Genomic DNA, 22,378 nt, shown 5'->3' on the forward strand with positions numbered 1-22,378 from the left:
GATTACTTCAGGCTTTTATTTTATTTTTTTAAATATGTTCCTATTGTTTCAGAGAAGAAGGTAGAAGGAGTTAGAAACATCATCCATTGGCTGCCTCATGCACATACCCTCCTATGGCTTTTAAGGAGCTAAAATGACTTTCTGTTTCTTTTTGTTTTGTTTTTGGTTATGTTTTCAGGGTCAGGGGTTCCTTTTATTTTGAAAATTTTATATTAGATTAAAACTTGCTTTTGTTTTACAGCCAAGCAGTCAGTTGGACTCTATGTGACTGGCACATAATGTAAAATTGCAAAAAGTGAAGGGTGAGGACTTTGTATAGCCTTAAGAGTCTTCAGTATAACAAATATTTATTTTTCTAATGACCAAAGTTGTTTTCGAAAAGAATGCTAAGGCTTTGATTTTACAATGACACAAATAACTTTATGTGTATGCCTTTATTTATTTATGCACTCAACAGACATTTATAAGCAGCAACTACACACAAAGCAGACAATGACAGACTAAAATGTCATAAAACATGGTCTCTCTCCTCAGCAAGATTATATTCCCCTACCAACTGTTTTCTTATTCACAGCAAGTGAGTTTATATGGAACATCTTAATTTTCCTTTTTAAGATTAGCCATTCATGTTTTTATAACTGTGATGCTATAGAGAACTAATATTAACCAAAAGGCCACTGTCCTCTCGGATGTGAGTGATTGTGAACGTCCCTTACCCCACTAAAATGCTATGACTCAATGAACGTTGAACCCTCTAATAAAGATGAATAGGAAGATGATATTGCAAGCTGTTATGAAATTATATAAAGAAGCAGTATTATTTGGCAATACCAGGCAGAAGTGGAATTTGTTATCTGACATCTTCATAAATATTGATGCTTTTAACTTTGTTCTGTGAAGACACCTTTCATGGTAAGCAGATTTAAAAATCCTGAGTGTCTTCAGTACTAAAAATCAAAGAGTTCAATACTCAGGATAAATTGCTTGTTGTTCAAACTCTCTAGACCAATTCTTGAACTTGTATTTATAACAAAGAATTACACTCCCCTAGATCAAAAATCAATCCCATACTGTATAAAAGTTATACATAAATTTAAAAAATAGTTCACTTAAACTATCTTTTTTATAAAATTCTATTAAACCAACTGATATTCAGCCAAACCTCTATTAATGTTAATAGCTTAAGTAATTGTATATTGCTGATATAAGTGAAGAGTTTGGAAAAAATTGAGGCAAAGTCCTTGACCTTAAATATAATTCATATTTTTCTGTTTTTAAACACAACATTTCTTTAAACTATAAAGTACCTAAGCCTAAACCTCAAGGTATAGTCTGCAAGCATTGTCAGCTAGTAAACAAATATTTCCTGTGCAACGAAAGTCTGCCACTGTATACTTATCCCTAAGAGAGTGAATACCTTCGGCAAACCTGTTGTTCCAGAAGTGTAAAGAATATATAGTGGATGTTCCGAAAGAACAGGTACACAATCATGTGACTGTGCTTTTGCCATCTCTTCATCCCAATCAAGGTCACGACCTGCAGCCAAAGGAACTGTCTCCTAGGGAGCAAAAATTTGGGAACAGGCATTGAACAAAGATTAAAATCAGAGAACAATGTTAGTCTGAGCATCTGACTTACAATCTGGGCTGTCTACATAAGCTCTAAATATCAGATTTATAAATATCTCAGATAAATGTTCATAAAAAGTCCAACAGTTGCCACTGGCTTCGAATCTGGGGCTAACCTTAAGAAACTCAATGTGATGCAGTCATGTTTTCATCAACAAAGCTTAACAACTAACACAGGTTCATGTTTCCATAAATGGGTTTTCACTATTAACTTTATAAACTAATTTCTTTTTTTGTAACCAATTTCTTTTCCTTTGGAACTATCATCTTTATAATCAAATGTCAACTAATCCATTAAGATTTCTCTTTATATAAGGGTCATTTAGGAATAATATTGTGACTGTCTTTCAAAATGAGAGAATATTAAATCCTTTTTAAGGGTAGGGGGAAAATCTACTTTTGTTTTTTCAAGAAGAAAAATCAGTCTTGAAAATTAATGAGGGTATGTGATATATCTAAAATGCTCTCCAAGTTTCCCTCCATCTATGTCATTGATTCACATGGTAGAAATGTTTGAGTTTTTCTTTTTGTTCTTACAACCAAGCTCTGTGTTATAAACTTTACGATATCAGAGTCATGAGTTAGACACATATACCTTAAAAGAAGGTAGGCAGATCTCTTTACAACTTGTGCTAGTGAAATAGGCCAGATAGGTGAAGACTAAGGAAGTGGCTTATGGAAAAATTACCTTCATGGAGAGTTACATCTATTTAAGTAGAGTTAAGATCCAGCACATGTCAAGTTATTTTCTGAAATGATAACTAAACACAAGATCAGGAAGCTTACAGTTGGTAAACTTGTTAGTATAGACACAAGGCAAGGCTACACATTCCTTGGTGAAAGTTAGTAAGATCTGCCTAGACTATAGGTAATCATCATTCATCAAGGTGAAGCTAAACCCAGAGACTATGAGAGATTTAGAAGAGCCAGGCCATTTCTGTTTTGGGGGGCTCCTTAGTGTTTTGATCAGGGTTGTTAAATTGGTCATTATCTTTAAATGCAAACATTTACGAATTAACGCTTCAATATAAGATCACAACTGCAATGCCTATATGAATAAACACACTGATAAATAACAATTTAAATTGACTTTCATGAAGGTGAAGTTTTAGGCACCTCCAGCCTCACTTTGAAAAACCCTAGTATGTCACTTAGATAAGTGAAAATAGTAACAGTGACCAAATTGTATATTTTTTCATTTGTTTTTATGCATCAGACAAACATAACAAATTTCAAATTATCAAGCCTTTGACATCATATTACAGAACTTTAAAAAAAAAATCACAGTGCACAATTAAAAATGCCAACTGAGTCATCACAAAAATAATTATAAATCAAGTGAAATGAGGACTTGAATGAGTGGTTATTTTTCAGGCTAAGAACCACAGGCATGTGTGTAAAACAGATATGATAAAAGGAAGCGAGGAAAAAATTCAACACTAGCTTTTACATATATACATTTACCTCTATACACAAGGCCTTCTTAGTTGTTAACATTCTTAAAAGGCAATAATTGGGACAACAGTAGAGCTGACTGCTAGTATATTCTTTTGATTCGCTTGCCTGAGGCTTAGGAGGGTCAGCCAGGTTTTTATCTCCCCTGGCAAAAAAGCAAATCTGGTTAATGAAAGACTCCACTAAGCTTCAATTTGTGTCTCCCTAAAGTCAAAGTAAAGCCAGTCCATTGGGCTTAATTACTGCCTACACAGCAGTTCTAATATGAAGAACAAGAGATATCCAAAGCCTTCATCTAAAATAAAGGTATGTCAAAATAGAAGGAGGGGTCTTTAAAAAAAGGGAGAGGAAAAGAAAGGGAGACAGTTATGTATGGGAGAGGGAGAGGGAGAGGAAGAATGTATCTCTACTCATTAAGAGGAAAGAGATTTGCACTAGAAAAATCTGGTGTGTTATAAAGTAAAAGAAATATGTTGGTTAAAAGTTATTTAACTGGAATTCAAATCTTGACTCTACCACCTTACTAGGTATGACTTTGGGCTATGATTTCTCCATGACTCGCTTTCTTCATCTGCTAAGTGAGGCTAGTAATAGCATCTACTTTATGCGTTTGTGAGAATTAAATAAGAAGTATTTGAAAGTACTCAGCATCAGACCTGGCATAAGTTCTTTATAAATTCTACATGAATTCGTACATGTGTGAATAGCACACACATACCCACATAAATGCTTGTGTGTGTGTGTGTGTGTGTGTGTGTGTGTGTGTTCCTTCCCTTCTCTAATCTTCTCTCACCCAAAGACTTCTTTATTGCTGACATTGCATTCCCTGATTTAGAGCAACAAACCTTTTTTAAAAATATGCTTGAGGTCATCTGAAAGAAACTTAAAATTCTTCTTTGACACAGTAAGAATATTAAAATCATTGAGTGCAGCAATTCATGAGCCACAGACAACTAAAACTTTACACAGGAATTTAATGTGGTGAAGAGAATTGCTAGGTGGTAATCAAAATGACATAATTTTTACTGCTCTCTGTTCTTACATCTTATCATTTAAGCATTTTTTGCAGATAAGCTCTCAAGAGTTCCACTCTAGTAATTTTTCTTATGCAAAAAAATTTAATCTGCTAGAAACCCAAGTTGGTCCTACTATAAATACCTAAATATGTGCTTGAATGCAAAAAGAAGGTCCAATTTACTAGGAAAAGCAATTGCAATATATATTCATTGATGTATTATACTGGTTTTTTTCCTTCATGGAACACAGAATAAGGTATCTGTTTAGAATATTCAAATATTGTTTTCCTAAATATAATTTTTACTTCTGAACTAAATACCTCTCTAAAGTTTTAAAAAATAATTTACATACACAATGATCATATCTTTCCACAAGGCAGGATAGCTCAGGGAGTAGGCAGGCAGTCAGAGTGCATGCATTCAGGTCATGACCCTGACACTAACTGAGTACATTTCTCTCTCTTCATCCAATTCTTTTTCTTTAAAATAAGAATAATGCTATCACCTAGTCCTAGGTCACAGTTACCCAGAGGATTTTTTTAAATGATTCACTAGTAGAGTGTCTTAAAAATCATATGGTAGGCAGTCAGTAAGTGTTACTAGCACTATTATTATGGCTATAATTTATATTAATAAATGATATCCCAGTAGACTATACAGACAATGAACTCAATAATAATATAGCTATTTCTGTGTTTCCACCTTTTTATTTTAAGCTAGTTTTTTTATAAAGAGAGAAAGTATCACTCATATCTAATATCTTTTTTTTTGCCAAAAATAGAAAGTATATTCAGAAGTATATTTAATAGTTCATAAATTAAAGGGTTTGTATGAAATGATCGAAACAAGAATCATCCTTAGCACTTGTTATAAGCAAGAACCAAATTCAATATTCAGATTACCATATTTGGACGATTATAAATGAGAACTTTATCTGGTTTGTGTTGTCCAATTCTCAGCGCTTCTTCTAGAAGTGGCATGTATTCTACCTTCCTTCCAGGTTCAATGCCAAAGGATGCTGTAACCACCACCTTGGGCTACAATTAAAAATAAAAATAAAAAATGAGAAAGCTTAACAACCCTAATTAAGGTGATCACAGTATTTCAGGTGCAGGCAAGCAGTTTAACATTTCTAAAGAAATGCTTGAATAATTTTGTTCTCTATTGACTAAATAAATGATCTAAAAACCAATAAGCCCTTTTTAAATGTTATAAACCTAACCACTTCCACATAAATCTCACTTACCTGTTCAAAATTACACATCAACATGCTTTCAGCTACTAAGTATGAGCTGCAAAAATGCTTTCCAAAGAAGTCATCAGGCCAGTGGATTGGCCATGAACCAGTAAAATGCAAGCTTAGGGCCCCCCTCACTTGCAGAGGCCCCATAACAGTTGGCTGTGGCTGAAGTTGGAGCATTTTCTTAGGTGGAGGGGGTGGGGGTAAGAGGACAGCCCAGTTGCTATCAGGAAGTATTTTTAACTGGTTTTGTTTTGTTTTGTTTTTATGTAAGCATCTCTGCTTAAATGCCTAGAGACCACCGAAGGAAGGAAACCAAATCTCTGATAATTCCTTTATGATTCTTTTTTCATTCTAAATACATATTCATTTTCTATAAATATTTGTAATTTTATTGTATTGTTTTCTTAAAAGAGCCCCCAAATGATTTAGGCTTCAACCCCACAAAGCCTGATCCTGCCTCTGTCATTAAGACACACGCGACACTTTTCTTTACCTGACAACGTGCTAGTTATTGAAGATGTACATAGATGGAGCCAAAAGGCATGCCTGGAAGAGGCGGAAGTTAGGTGACTCTCCCTCCCTCAGTACACTCTGGGCAAGCCTCAGGTGTCCAACTATGTCAGTGTTCCTTCATCCCCACCCCTGGACAGGAAGCCCCCCCAGGCCACATGTGGGTCCCTTTCACCTCCGTGTCTGCTATGTCTGGCACAATGCTTGCCATACCATAAGCTCTGAATAAATATTTGTGGAGCTGAACCAAAACTCTCCTTAATTTGCAAAAACAAACACGTCATTATCCTTTTACATACACTATTTCTTCACCAAGAAATACAAAGCAAACAGATAATAAATGATTCAGGAGATAGATAATCAATCAGAGATAGTGAACCTATTCCTGAATTCTAATTTCTGGTTACAACACATTTCATCTAGAGAAGGTAATATTATGCCCAATATATGCATATACAGTACTTTCTGCTTTTTGAATATCATTTAATATTCACAGAGCTGAGGCTGCGTGCAGTTACATAGCTTGCCCCAGGTTATAAGTGGTGAAATGAGAGAGAGGCCCATTCTGTCTGATTACGGAAATATTCTCTTTTTGCTACATCAAGCTGCCTTTAAAAGGAAAAAAAAAGTAAGTCTTATTTCCTTTTATTATATTTTTAAAGGTCAGACATTTGAATATAATTCACATTTTAATATCTTTACTACTAACAAAAATAACTCTAGATAACATTCCCTAAGATTAGAATTCTGAATAAATAAAAATTACACATCAAATTAAAAACATCTAGAATATATCAAAACTTGAATAATTTAATAAAGTCAAAATTAGACTCTCCCTCTACAAAAATAATCCTTTTTCACATTTCTATTAGTCTTTTATTGGAAGTTTTGAGACAGGATAGTAAGAAACTAAGAAAATTCCTTGGCAAGTGGAATGGGGAAACTGAGACATATAGCTGAACAACTGGCTGAGCAATTTACAGCCAGATAATAAATTGCAAGGGCAGACTTCCCTCAGTCCCGGTCCCTCTTTAGTGACATTCTTTGAAGGTGAACTGACCAGAGAATGACCCTGATACACTCATTTTGATGAATCAGCATATGAAAGGACACATTTGGAAAGCTGATGAATAGTCTATTGAGATCCTCACTGGAGAGTTCCCCTAAAATTCTAGTCTTTAGAAAGTAGATTAAACAAATTTTAATACAAGGGACCCAGTGGGCACTTGCTCTCTTGAACAAGTAGCTGCACCTTCTCTTCAGGCATGTATCTTTGCTTTCTCTCTCCTGAGCGCTAAGGGTCCCCATGAGACTTGCAAGCAGGGAAGCAGTGGGTAGTGGCAGCTTGTCCCGGGCTAATCCCCTGAACCCATCTCCAAGGGCCCTCTTTCTGCCTCTGTTATTTGTTTCCTGAGGCCACACTTCTGCCTCTGTGACTTTCTTTCTAAATGGCCAACGCATCTCTCTGAGCAACCCGCTCTAATCTTCTCTTCCAGAATACTTTTGCTTTGCGTGCTAAATGAACTTCCTCGTGCACTCGAGTTCTTGGTTCTGAATTCTTTCTTTGCCAAGCTCAAGAACTGAGAGCCACTAATAGTTTTATTTGGTCTTGACTGACTTACTGCAATATATTCTTACCATCTTCTGTTTAAAATATAACTTTCTCTTCAGCCTATTTATTTGAAAATCATGACATCAAAATCATCCCTGATTTCAACTATTAATTGTATCAAAATACCTCAGATATACATCTCTATCTCCATCTTCTTGCTTTTAATTTGACATGATTAAAAGTCTTGCCCATAAAATAATGCATTTATTGCATAAAATTCTTAAAATGTGGTGTGTGTGTGTGTGTGTGTGTGATAACAACTCCTCCACTGGTACAGCATACATTTTATAAATACTTATTTTTTTATACATCTCAATTTCCCCACGTCATATGAAATTTTACAAGAAGGAAAGAATACATCTCATACCTTTATCCAAATGGTGTTTAGACTTCTGCAGGTAAAAAACTGGAGTCTATACCTTCCTCAGAGAGGTCCCCACTGCCCACTGATTTGCAGGTCAGTGATTGACTGATATTTCCCTCTAGATTTCCCTTCATAAGCACTAACTCAACATGTTTAAAAAAGAGAGAGAGAAAGAGAAATCCAGCCAGTTAATCCACAAACCAGCTTCTAGTTCTAATAAATGATCTGTTCCAAATGAAGTCAGACATGCAAAACTTCACTGTATGCCTAGCACTCAGGGGACCTTCAATACACAGGGTGTCCCCAAAGTGTATACATACTTTGAGTAATTATAAAGGCAGTAGTTATTAAAAGACATTTCATTTTCAAAATGTAATAGAATCTACAGACATTGTGTGTATACACTAGTTTCCTTCCTTGTTAAGAATGTCTCATCTTGGGCTTATAAAACTCTAAGGCAGTGGTTCTCAACCTTCCTAATGCCGCGACCCTTTAATACAGTTCCTCATGTTGTGGTGACCCCCAACCATAAAATTATTTTATTTTTATTTTTTATTATTATTATTTTTTTTTTTCGCTTAAAGTGTTACAAAGGGTATTACATAAGTGTCCTTTTTTCCCCCCCGCCCTTGACAAGCCCCTGCCCTCCCTTACCCCCCAGTGTCTTATGTCCATTAGTTATGGTTATATGGGTGCATACAAGTCCTTCGGTTGATCTCTTAATCCCCCCCATAAAATTATTTTCATTGCTACTTCATAACTGTAATTTTGCTACTGTTATGAATCGTAATGTAAATATCTGATATGCAGGATGTATTTTCATTGTTACAAATTGAACATAATTAAAGCATAGTGATTACTCACAAAAACAATATGTAATTATATATGTGTTTTCCAATGGTCTTAGGCGACCCCTGTGAAAGGGTCATTCGACCCCCAAAGGGGTCGCGACCCACAGGTTGAGAACCGCTGCTCTAAGGTAAATCATCTTTTACTCTTTATTTTAAAAAAGAGTTTATTGGTTTTTAGAGAGAGAGGAAGGGAGAGGGAGAGAGTGAAACATCTATAGAGAGTGAAACAACAATCTGCCGTCTCCCACACACCCCACACTGGAGATGGAGCCCAAAACCTGGGCATGCACCTTTGACCAGGAATGGCACTGACAACCTCCTCGTGCACGGGACAATGCCCAAGCAACGGAGCCACATGCTCCAGGGCAGTCATCTCTTAGTCTTATAACAAACAACCTTCCTTTCTTCATCTCTCCACTGCCATTACTCGCCTGTACATCGCCCATTGCCTCACAAACAGTCCACCTCCAGCCTCTCACCTCTATCCCACTCACCATATGGAAAGACTTGCCTCCTAACATTGCTTAAAACAGGACACTTGTCTGCTCAAAACCTTTGACTGGACAAGGTCTACAGGATCCAGTTCAGACAGAAACTGCCTTTGCAAGGTCACCTCTGTCCCTCTTCAGTCACATTGGTCTATTCACTAGCCTCCAAATGAATTTTACGCTTTCTTACCTCTAATGCTAGACTTATATTGTTTTTCTCTCCTTTTGGATCCCATGAGGTCATTCTCTTCAACTAGCTGAATTTTAGCCAAGATCTAAGTACAATCTCACGTCCTTTGACCACCCAACTAAAAGAAATCTCACTTCTTTGACCATCCAACTGAAAGAAATCAGGGGTCTGCAAACTATGGTTTGAGAGCCACACCTTGCCCACTGCTATGAGTTTTTCTACGAAGCATCTAAGACTGCTTTTGTGCTACAACAGAAATGCTCAGTAGTTGCAACAGAAACCATGTGACCCACATGCTTAAAATGTTTACTATCTGTAACATACAAAAAAAATTTTCTGATCAATGCTCTAAATCTCAACCTTCTGGCCCTTTAAATACAGTTCCTCATGTTGTGACCCAACCATAAAATTATCTTTGTTGCTACTTCATAATTGTAATGTTGCTACTGTTATGAATCATAATGTAAATACCTGATATGCAGGATGGTTTTAGGCGACCCCTGTGAAAGGGTCGTTGGACCGCCAAAGGTGTCGCGACCCACAGGTTGAGAACCGCTGCTCTAAATTAATAAAATAATAATAGCTAGGTTTATTTTATGAGTCCTCTATGTCAGACACCCTTATCAAGTTTATTTAGCATCCAATTTAAACTTGCCACTCTACTCCTCACTGACACCCTCTCTTATCCTCCATGCAACCCCACCATTTCTGGAAGCATAGAGTATAAAACTAGTTATGTGTCCCCACCATTGGATAAGTATCATTTATTATCCTGTTCCAAGGATAGTACCAAGCACATAGTGGGAGCTTAATAAATATATGTTGAATAAATAAATTAGTTATTAGTTATTTTACTTGTCTTATACACTCAAATATATGTCACACTAACTTATATTTTATTTATTTATTTTTTAAATATATTTTATTGATTTTTTACAGAGAGGAAGGGAGAGAGTCAGAGAGTCAGAAACATCGATGAGAGAGAAACATCGATCAGCCGCCTCCTGCACATCCCCCACTGGGGATGTGCCCGCAACTCAGGTACACGCCCTTGACCGGAATTGAACCCGGGACCTTTCGGTCCGCAGGCCGACGCTCTATCCACTGAGCCAAACCAGTTTTGGCCTAACTTATATTTTATATTCTTCACTGCACCTAGCAAAATGCCTTTCATGTACTACTGACGCAAAAATAAAATTTTGATTAACAGATATATTCCAAAGAAAAAGTAAACTTTAGGGTATCCTGTATTAAAGGAGGATCTATAAGTACAGATCACTCTTGGATGATTCATCCGCAGATATGGCTGTCCTATACACACTACTGCTTGATTTCTCCAAATAAAGCACTTACCTTTGCATGATCAATGCGGGTACTTAGTTCCTTGGATGCAAATCCCCCAAATATGAGACTGTGGATGGCTCCTATCCGGGCGCATGCCAGCATGGTATAGATTGCCTGAGGGATCATGGGCATGTAGATAACCACAGTGTCACCTTTCTGGACACCATGCTTGACCAAAACACCAGCCAGCTTAGAGACCTGTAACAAAATAATTAGATCAGCGAAGTGTTTTCTCTGTTCTTTTATTAAAAAGTTAAGTAGGTAACACAAGAAGATGATCACCCTCTTGGTAGTGAATTAAAGAAAACTGAGATCCATTTTTGATGATGATGATGATGGTTTAGATAGTGACAATAATAACAGACATCTGTATTATAACAATTGACTACAAACCAGCTTACTATTATTAGACCATATGAACTTCATGGCCTAAATGGCTTAATTATTCATATAACAACATGTATTCTGAGCATTATTACATGTCATATGTTGTATGCAGAGTTGGGAACACAGCATTAAAAAGCAAAGACAAACTTGTCCCGGTGGAGCTTTTATTCTAAAGGTAAATCAGTCACATGAATAGAAAATTAAAATGATTATAGATTTAGATATATGTTGGGTTAACTGTTGAAGAAAACAAGTATGTATTATAAAAGAAAACAAATCACTTATACACTTATAAGGTAAAAGGACAAAATGCATTCTTATTATTATTTCTATTTTAAAGATAAGGAAACGGAGGCTCGGAGATAATAAATAGCTAATCAGAGGTGAGAGAGCTAGAAACTGGTGTAGCCAAGATAGCATCACATTTCTTTTGACTTCATGCTCTTTGCCTCAAGCCAATTATTTTTCTTCATAGTTTTTATGCTAATTATCTATACAAAGTGACAGCCCTCTATATTGAGACCAAATATACAAATGTCTTTATTCTCTTAACATGTGCTTTTGCAATTTCTAGTAATAAAAACAAAACAGATCATAAGTCCATACATGATATAATTTATTGCAAGAAACCTTTCCCTGGGCAATTTCCTCCCTTGGGAGGTATGCCCAGACCTAACAGAATAAGACATTCACCCTTTCTTTATTTTAAAAATATATATTGAGTACCTATATATGCCAGACACTGTTTATTGAAACATTAGTAAACAAAATTAGATAAAGGTCTCTATCCTCAGAGTGCTTATGTTTTAGCAAAAGAAATATTTATAATAAACATAAGTAAATTATGCATTATGTTAGAGGTAATCAGTGCTATTGAGTAGAGGGGAGTAGAGCAAAGTAGAGGGGACTGGAAGTGCAGGGGGTATAATTCTCAATGGGACAAACAGAACAGACCTCACTAAGAAAGTGACATTTTAGCCAAGACATGTGGCAGGTTGAGAATAAGTGTGTATCTGTAAGTCTACAATTTCAGGCAGAGAGAACACCAGTCCAAAGGTGTCAGGGTGGTCAGATGTAATGACAAAAGGGAACAGCAGGGAGAGTAGGGGATCTGGATCAGAAAAAAAAAAAAAAAAAGGAAAAATATGGTTGTAGATCAGGTCAGACAGCTAAAAGGGCCTGCAGGGATCCGGTGGGTGACTGGGAGGAATATGTTATGTTCAAGATAATGAGCAGAGAAGGCCTGAAAGAAAGAAGTAGGACACACAGCTATTTGTGGTTCCTTTCACTTCACTCTGCACTCCTACTTTTTGAACAAGTTTAAAGGATCTGAATCCTGATCATTCTTAATTATTTTTTTCTTTTGATTTACTTCCTCTGTTCAGATGGGGAAAGATGTAGTCAAGGTTAAGAATGTTGGTGAAAGAAAGTAACAACTATCTAAGCATCTTATTCTCCGCTACATTGCAAACTATAATTCAGTGCTACTTTTTAAGAACTCAAAGCTGCCCCATAGAAAGTTACAAGAAGGACACATCAAAATAATATAAATTATGCACTTAAATTCTATGTGGAATTCAGAACCAAGATAAACACTGAAAAGTCATATCCAAACATCTGTGTGCAATCTCTGCAGAAAGTGGCCATGCTCCGTGATGATGTTACTGCACTTCCCATTTAAGGCACAGCAGCGGGAGAGACCAACAAGAAGGGCTTGTCCTATTTACAGCTATAACCTCAACATCTCCATAGTGTCTGTTGATGAATAAAATATAATATTCAACAAGACTCAAGCTAGCAATAATTCAGCAACTTTATATTCCAGTTCCACTTCATAATGTTGTTGAAAGATGCCAACATTTTTTTCTGTTCTCTAAAAGAAGTAAAATAAATAAATTCAAGACTGCCCTCACCAGTTTGGCTCAGTAAATAGAGCATCCGCCCTGGGACTGAAGGGTCCCAGGTTTGATTCTGGTCAAGGGCATCTACCTAGGTTGCAGGCTTGATCCCTGGTCCTAGTCCGGTCAGGGGTGGGAAGCAACCAATCAATGTGTCTCTCACATTGATGTTTCTCTCTGTGTCTTTCCCTCTCCCTTCTACTATCTCTAGAAATCAATGGGAAAATATCCTCAGGTGAGGACAAACAAAAAAAACAAACAAACAAATAAATAAATAAATTCAAGATCTATTTTGAAAGAAAGATCTAAAACTGGACAAATGTTATTCCAAAAATACATGTGAGCCAACATATTAAAATTAGACAGTTTCATATACAAACCCAGCTTTCTAGTTTCTCTAGAAAAATTGGAAGGTCTAACAACACTGTGTTCCTGTTCTTGAATGACAACAATCGATTGAACCTGCTCAGTTTGCCATACAGCTCGCCATTCCCTGGGTCTATTTATCACGGAGCTTGCATTTTTCTTTCCGTTCTGAATTTAAAATGTATTGTCTACATCCTGTTTATGTTATGTGCTTACACCAGACTTTCGTAACCACAGAATATGATATATGCCAATAATTGATTTTTCTCCCACTCACTTCTTCCATTTATACTGTCTGCTTGGCTCCTGTAGGCATGAGTTGTTAACCACTGCCCAGAAGACAACCCTTGTCAAATTAGGCTGCACCAGATCTCTATAACCGCTAGAGGGCGGGCATTTGGCTTAGTTTTACCTTGCTTCTTGCAGCTAATCCTCAGTGTTTTGATATTTTGCTAATCACATCACAGATGCTCTAAAGACAAAAGTTTTATATAATCAATCTACACTAATAAAAGAGAAACATGGTAATTAGCGTACAACCGCTACCCTTTTCATTGGCTAATCAGTGAGTATATGCAAATTAACTGTCAGCCAAGATGGCGGCCGGCAGCCAGGCACTGAAGCGAGCAGGGAAGCTTGCTTGCTGCGGACTCCAACGTTCCCCGCCTGCCGCTCCCGGCCTCTCAGTTGCAACTCTAAGGAACTATGTACTATGTTGCAAATAAGAAGATAAACAAAACACCAGAAAACAGCCGGACTGAAACCCAGCCGGACCGAAACTTTGTATCAATGTTTTCAGCAGCGAGGCCTCAGAGCTAAAGCTGGCCCAGAATAAAAAAAAAAAAAAAAAAAGAAAACAAGGAGCGGTTGGAAGCTCCAGTCACTCGCCACCCAGAAAACAGCCCTCAGCCCGTCAGCCAGACTGGCCAGGCACCCCAGTGGGGACCCCCACCCTGATCCAGGACACCCTTCAGGGCAAACCAGCCGGCCCCCACCCATGCACCAGGCCTCTATTCTATATAGTAAAAGGGTAATATGCCTCCCAGCACCGGGATCAGCGTGACAGGGGGCAGCCCCCAAACCCCCTGATCATCCCTGTTCTGTGCCTGATAGGGGGGAGCTCCCCAATCCCCTGATTGCCCTGGGGCTCTGTGTTTGATAGGGTGCGGCGCCCCAACCCACCCCCCGCCACGGGCCCTGCTCTGTGCCTGATAGGGGGGAGCTCCCCAATCCCCTGATCGGCCCTGCTCTGTGTGTGACAGGGTAGAGCCATAACCTCTCCATCGGCCCTGTCCCGAGTGTGACAGCGGTGACGCCCCATCCCCCTGATTGGCCCTGCTCTGTGGGTGATAGAGGATGGCGCCCCAACCCCCCCTCCACGGGCCTTGCTCTATGTGTGACAGGGTAGAGCCATAACCTCCCCATTGGCCCTGCCCTGAGTGTGACAGGGTGCAGCGCCCCAATCCACTGATCCACCCTGCTCTGTGCATGACAGGGGGCGGTGCCCCAACTCCCCAATCAGCCCTGCTCTGAGCCGGACCAGGGGCTGCACTTAGGGATTGGGCCTGCCCTCTGCCACCCGGGAGCAGGCCTAAGCCAGCAGGTCGTTATCTCCCGAGGGGTCCCAGACTGCGAGAGGGCACAGGCCTGGCTGGGGGACCCCCCTCCCCCCGCCCCCGAGTGCACAAATTTTTGTGCACCGGGCCTCTAGTAGAGTATATTTATTTTGTAGTGCTTGTTAGGGGTAAATGTCACTCCAGTAAAATTATCTATTGTAACTTCTAAATTTAAAACATATATGTATATATATGAGAAAATGAATGGGAAAATATGTTTCTGATGAGACTTCTAGTAAATAGGCTTATGAAAAATAAAACAGTAGCTCACAGCAAGAAAAAAAATAAATGGACATTGATTTAATTTAAAAATATTTGATGTTTCATTAAAAATATTCCTTATGAATATTAAATCAAGAGTTGGTTAATATGAGAGCCCCAGAGAAAAATATTTAATAGTCTTGTCTCAGATGCAAATAAAATCATTTTGAAGATAAGCGTAGGCTACAGTGAGCGATAGGAGGGAAAATCTAGAAATCCCAGTCACCTAGGAGTTCACAACAAATAAAGTGCTATGAAATTTTAACACAAAGGGCAATTTGATGATTGCTATTTCAGGGTTCACCTTGTTCTTATTGACTTTCAAATTAAAAAAAATTATCAAGAGAAGAAAAATGGATATTATTTTTATTCAATTGCATCTATATTCTTATCGTACCATAGATGTCTCAGTATACAGATAATTTTTATTATTTTTCCAAAGGTAAAATATGTTCACGCATATCTTGTATAACCTATTGTTTTTCAACTGAGGAAAAAGTTAAATCATCTGCAATTCACCCGATCCGTATTCATCTTTGCACCTTCTTAAATATGTGTTTTAATTTATCAACAACTCAATAGTTTTACGTCAGGCATACACCACTCAATTTGGTTTCTATGCCGACATCAAAGACAGTGCATATCCCATGCAATCATGGCCAGGCTGTGCTCCTCTGCCAGAGTGAGGATAACGGAGCTGCGAAGGAAGGCTGGAGACACAAAACACACGATATATTAATTTAGATACGACAATGCTCGCTTCTTTCCACTAAGAGTATGTGAAGTGTCCTGTCACTGATTCCATTTTGTATATAGTATGTGTCCTATACAAAGTCAAGTCTGCAGATGCAAAAATGAGGAAGTCATGGTCATTAAAGCAAATACATTCAGAGTCCAGGAGAAAAGAGTGTGGCCCCAAGAGGGGCCAAGTGTTCAACCTGACAAGCTCAGGAGAGGCCTGCATGGTGGCCTTACAAACTCAGAGACCCCAACCACACAGGATGGTCTAAAATTAAAATGTCCTACCTAAAAGCGAGTCAAGCGGGTAATCAAAAGTGGGTATTTCCCTATTTTGCCTTCTCCCACCTCCCTAATGTACCCCCAGTGAATTTCATGTAACCCTCCTTAGACAGCCTCCTTTGATTCTGGTGTGTAAAATAAGCAACGAAACTGCCATTCTGGGGAGCATTTTCTCAATCCCTCGACATCTTGCTTCCTGGCAACTGTAGTCAGTTTGCCTCAAATAAACTCATAAAAATTCTTACAGGTTTAGATGTTTCTTTTTTGCTTCCCAGCAATGGTAGTCAGTTTGCCTCAAATAAACTCATAAAAATTCATAGAAGTTTGGATGTTTCTTATGTTGGCAATAGCATACATAAATAGTAATGATAAAATAAGAAAATGCAACAACAGATATTCATGTAATGTAACATAGTATACACATATATTTGTTTTACCCGCAAAGTAAAACTTTAAATTTTCTATAATAATTAAAGCATAATATGCAAATCGACTGAACAGCTGAACAGCGGAACGACCGTCTGGATGACCTTCCAGACGAAGTCAGGGCTGCGAAAGCCTACTCTTGCACAAATTTTGTGCATTGGGCCTCTAGTAGAATTATAAAGTAAAAAAAATACTAGTACAAATAATGAAAAAGATTTCAATAAAGTTTTTATTTATTCACTCTGAAAAATCTTCATTCAAAAGAAGCCTGTGGGTTAGTATAATTTCATGAGCAAATGCCCATAACACAAATATAAACATTAGTGGAAACCAACCAAACACTATGTTCCAAAGCAGTGATGGCGAACCTATGACACGCATGTCAGAGGTGACACGCAAACTCATTTTTTTGGTTGATTTTTCTTTGTTAAATGGCATTTAAATATATAAAATAAATATCAAAAATATAAATCTTTGTTTTACTATGGTTGTAAATATCAAAAAATTTCTATATGTGACACAGCACCAGAGTTAAGTTAGGGTTTTTTTAAAATGCTGACATGCTGAGCTCAAAAGGTTCGCCATCAGTGTTCTAAAGAGTATATTAGCACTTGCTTCACAAACAGCCAATGTGTCCATTGAAAGAAAATCCTGTTTATATGACACAGATAGTGTTGGTGTCCAAATTATAGTAAACAGGCAACAATCATGGGCAACCTCAGAACCATGTCAAAGAAATCTATACAAAGAGAAGACAAGAGAAAGCATATTTCAAGCTGCAATGATGTCACACTGCAAACCCTGGTCTAATCACTGGAAATTGAACTAATTTAAAAACCAATAATAATATCTGAGAAAACAGTTTACTAAAATTAGGGATAAATGAGCTGCTTTTCAGAATTATAGGATTTCTCACAGAAAGAGATGATTATCTAAAGTGCTTGCATTTTACTTTTAAATATATTAAGTCAATCATGTACACACACACACACACACGGCATACACATGTTTTGGTTTTTCTGCTTGGACACACATACAGAAGATAAAAATTTATAGTGAATCTGATACCATTGTAATTTACCTAGTTGTTAATAACAGGAAAGGAGCAAAAGGAAAGCCACATGTGATAGGCATGTCATTTGTGCAGCTTTGCCAGGAAGCTGCAGTTTAACACTCCCAGGTCTGCTCTCCACAGATCGCTGGGGGAAGGCATTGACAGGGGGAGAATAGATGCATGCCCAGTCAAGTCTGGGTGAAATAGGGAAGGTACTTGTCTGTCAGTCACATGTGGAAACAGGTGATTGGCCAGGGTAGGCGTGGCCACTGCAAGCATGGGAAGATTTGGATTATTTAACCCTCTCAACAAAGAAGTTTGCTGGGTTGTTTTTAGGACTCGTAGGACTCTTGTGTAAGGGGGCATGCTCTCTTGGCTCCCCTGCATTCGCCCACATGGTCCACAGCCATGTGGATCCCACACACAGTGGACTAATGGATGGCACTAGCCGGATGCTGAACTGGACCCGGCTCCAACATGGAAAGCAAACTCCGGACACTGGCTTTGCTTTTCGCTCTGCTGAAGCCCCAGTTACACTTCTTCCAGGACTGGATGAAGGGAAATGGGACTGTGGAAACCCAGCAATATAATTCCACACAAAGGAAAATCACTCATCCTCCCGTGCAAGTCTCAGAAAATTCTTATTATCACTATCGACAACACAGAGAAAAATATATTTTATATTTAAAAATGGAATTCTATGAAGTTTTGGAAGAAAAACTGTAAAATCTTATGTTCAAAACCGTTATCTGCACTGCGTTAGAAGACATTTTACTAACATACGTCTCCTCAAATGATTTTCTCCAAATAAAGAAATAAATATCTTTACTCAGAATAATCGTTTTTCTCATTTCCATTTTCTTCGAGGAGGTTTCAAGCAATATTTAGTCATTTTAAGACTATGTATTTGCAAGCAAAATGAAAACGAACTGTTTAATCCATTTAGTTCAGGCTCAAAATAACCACAATTTCAATAATCTGTATGCTTTCAATACTAATGTGATTTTCAGACTATATTTCATAGAAAATTAGTTCGATCCAACATTTCTCTGTGCATATGAGCTCAGAGGCTTGATAAAGAATGTGCTCTTCCATTTCTTTAATATTCATATGCTGTGATTTATAAATAGGTCATCAGAATTTATCACATCTTGAAAGGGACATCTTGTTAATTTTAAAATGTACTTCTATTTAACAATTTGGCTATTGTTGACAGAGAAAATAATCCTACATCAAGGAGAAGTCCAAGGTCTAAAAGACTGGAAATGACAAATGTAATTGATGCTTATTAATACACGACAATAGTACAGTATATGTAATAAAAAGGAATAGGAAATAGTTAATGATTGCCTTCCCTTTTTTTTTTTTTTTTACCATTTTACATCTTTCTATTCTAGGCCTTAATGGTCAAGTAATAATGACTTACACCTGCTTTTACTCATTTGCTAGTTTCTGCCAAATTCCTAAATTTCATGGCATTTGTCATTTAAATCAGGTATTTGCCTGAGAAAATAAAGGATGTTCAGAAAGGATAGATCAAGAATTCAGGATGAAGTGGGTAGTGAGATGGGCTGAAGAAATATAGAGATTCAATATCATATCATTCAGAACTCTATTAAGCCCAGTTAAGTATAGATTTAGCCTAAGAACACTATGTAAAAATTTGAAAGTGTTAAATCCTCTTTAGAAGTAGGCACTTTCCATATTTTTACAATGCAATGATTATTTAAGGAAATAGGATTGTGACAATAGGGATAAAAAGAAATGACACGATTTGAGAAATACTTAGTGTAGGATGTATTGGTGATTGATGGATGCAGGGAAGGAGGAGGTTGAAGGGAAGTTTACTAGTAAGAATGGGTCCAGGTTTTTGGTTTTAGCAACTGGTTGGTTACAAAGTGATGCCATTCATAATGTTGGTTCCTTGGTTTGAATTAATGTTCCCTGATAAGCTTGAAGCAAGGAGGTGGAAGGGTCAGAAGTTTAGACTTTGGAGGGTAGACACAAAACATATTAAAGACATGCTAAAGAAAAAAATGAAAATGCAGCATTGAAATCCCAGTGGATACTGAGAAACATGAATTTATAGTAAACCCATAATATCTGGAGTTATGTGATTTTTTTTTCTCTAAGAGGATTTACCATATTAAGATTGTGGACAAAAAGGGCCACATGTTAACCTGACTAGCTTAGGGAAGGTCTGTGTGGAGGCCTTGCAAACTCAGAGACCTAAAGTAACCACAAAGGATGGCCTGAAATTAAAACTTTCTAACTAAAAGCAGTTTATGGAAGGTAGTTATGTCCTAAGCTAGAATTTTCCCTGATAAAAGTCAATCTTTACCTTAACTAAGCCTGTCTATAGTCCTTTGCATCTATAATAGTGTTACTGTAAGAAATATTCAAACCTATAAGAAGTATTGTGAGTTTATTTGAGCAGAATCTTAATACTCCCTGTCAAGTGTCAACAGTTTGGCTCAAATAAACCCACAAAAATTCTTTACAGGTTTGAGTGTTTCTTACATTAACATTACTTGGTGTTGTCAGCAGGATTCCAAAGAATCTCACTCAGAACTATCCCATGGACCCAGACCTGGTGCTAGGATCCAGCAAAGGGCCCATTGAGCATGCTGGTTCCCTGTCCATTCGGTGAACTTGAGTGAGTTGTCTCTTGGATCCAGGACCTTCCCTTGCTTTTTGGTAGAGGGTCTGCCTTTATTTGAGCTTATTTTTAAAATCCTCAAGGTGGATCTAAGGTTAAGGGTTTACAGAACCCAGGCTAAGGCGAGACTGGAGAAAAAAAAATTGGGTGGCTGAGTTTTATTTTGGCTTTTCAATTGCAATTGCTTTCTGAGAGTCTGAGCAAAAAAAACAAAAACAAAAAACCCTTGCTCATATAAATGAGAGCTGAACTCACTCAGCTCCAAAGATAAAGGGGCATAACCTCCCTAGAGCCCAAATCTCAGTGTTCTTAGGCAACTAAGAATCTTTGTGGAGGTGTCAGAGGTAATTCCTTATGACGTGCAGGAGCCCCATAGGGAAGTCCTAACTCAACTGTAATTAACTGACTTGCTCCTCCAAAGGTCACCATAAGGCTTGGTCTGCCAGGGCCCCAAGCCCTTCTCGTTGTTGCAGACAGCCGGGAGAAAAACTGAGGCACATAAAAGGGTTGAATGAGACTCAAGGGCTGAGAGTCTCATGGAGCTCCACCCATAAGCAGCACACTTCAACCCATTACACAACATCCCTAGAAACTTTGCTCTGACTGCAGCTTTCCCAAGACGTCAACAAGGTTTATATGCTCACAAATTGATGCTGCTTCAACCTTGTTTTTATATCACCTAATTGTTAGTGATTGAATGTATATAAAACAATTTTATATTGTTATTATCTTCCTTATGGTTTCCTAGTGGAAACAGTATCTGCTTCCCCAGATCCCCCTCCTTTATTAGATATGAAAAAACGTAAGTACCTGCTAATCTTTCCTACCTACTAGACAATAACATTCTGATTATAAGCTATGATAATGAAGTTAATGTTTTGTTGGCCACACACAGATCTTCTTCTACTATCAATGTAAGCTTTGGTACATTTTTTCTGACTATATGTATCATAAAGGGCCCATCTTGGGCAAAGCCCTCTAAGAACACCTCGCTAATAATTCCCCAGGTAGAATTTTATATAGATCTAATCTAGATGAGTATTTTAGATGAATATTGTCTAGCTATAGGAGTGGATGAAACTACTAACTGCCCAGAAGAAAACTTAGAGCTTCTGGATAATAAAATAGTAGAAAGTCTTAATTCATCTGGCCAAACTTATAAGATACAAGTGACAGTGGGTAAAGGAGGAAAACATATAATTATCTTAATAAAAATTATAATAATACATATAAAGGGTTTTATTTGGCTGTGATGCTTGTTCCCCCCAGATCCTTCCGTAATATTAGACATTTTCTGTTCCTAATCAGTGTTACTGGTTTAATATTGTTGCTTTTGTTCCTGGTAAGTATGTAAATGTTATATTAGATGCAGAAAAAAAACAAAACTTAAGACAAGCAGCAAAAAGACTCGAATCATGGTAGCTCAAAAATTAGAAATGATCCAGAATATTTTTTAACAAGGACATATAGGATCTGGCTACCTCCCATTCACCTGTCTTTTTATTTTGAATAATAATAATTTGACCTTGAATACCATCTAAGGTTATAGTCTTGCCCCATCCCTAGTGGTAGACCCTGTTCAGCAAGACAAATGCTGACACTGAGACTACCTAGGAATGAGCCTTCCTAGCCTGTGGGACTCCATTATCCAACCAAAAGTTTGGTCATCAGCGCATCCTTTGGATTGATTTATGACCAAGAAAGGGATGTGTGGAACGGCCCACATGCTAACCTGACTAACTCAGGGAAGGCCTGCATGGCAGCCTTGCAAACTCAGAGACCTAAAGTAACCACAAAGGATAGTCTGAAAATAAAACTTCTTAAATTAAAAAGCAGTTTATAGTGAGTAGTCATGTCCTAGGCTGGTATCTTCTCTGACAAAGATTAACTTTGCTCTTAACTGAGCCTATAGCCTTTTTGCATCTATGTTAACATACCTTTGGAATGCCAGGGTAACTTGTAACTTCCCTTTTTCCAGACGCCTCAGGGC

General features: G+C 37.7%; 1 protein-coding gene across 2 annotated transcripts in view; it reads right to left on the bottom strand.

The window, feature by feature from the left end:
• ACSS3 (acyl-CoA synthetase short chain family member 3) overlaps positions 1-22,378 on the bottom strand; it is a 160,059-nt gene that overhangs the window by 91,020 nt on the left and 46,661 nt on the right. For both annotated transcript variants that reach the window (XM_070409656.1, XM_070409657.1), the window contains exons 3-5: positions 10,711-10,899; positions 5,002-5,136; positions 1,418-1,558 (exon numbers count right to left, since the gene is read on the bottom strand). In XM_070409656.1, coding sequence (XP_070265757.1) covers positions 1,418-1,558; positions 5,002-5,136; positions 10,711-10,899 — 465 coding nt within the window. The remainder of the gene's footprint in view (positions 1-1,417; positions 1,559-5,001; positions 5,137-10,710; positions 10,900-22,378) is intronic.

The sequence above is a fragment of the Myotis yumanensis genome, unplaced genomic scaffold (genome assembly GCF_028538775.1).
Source record: "Myotis yumanensis isolate MYYU_CA2020_CCGP unplaced genomic scaffold, mMyoYum1.0.hap1 SCAF_3, whole genome shotgun sequence".
Taxonomy (NCBI): domain Eukaryota; kingdom Metazoa; phylum Chordata; class Mammalia; order Chiroptera; family Vespertilionidae; genus Myotis; species Myotis yumanensis.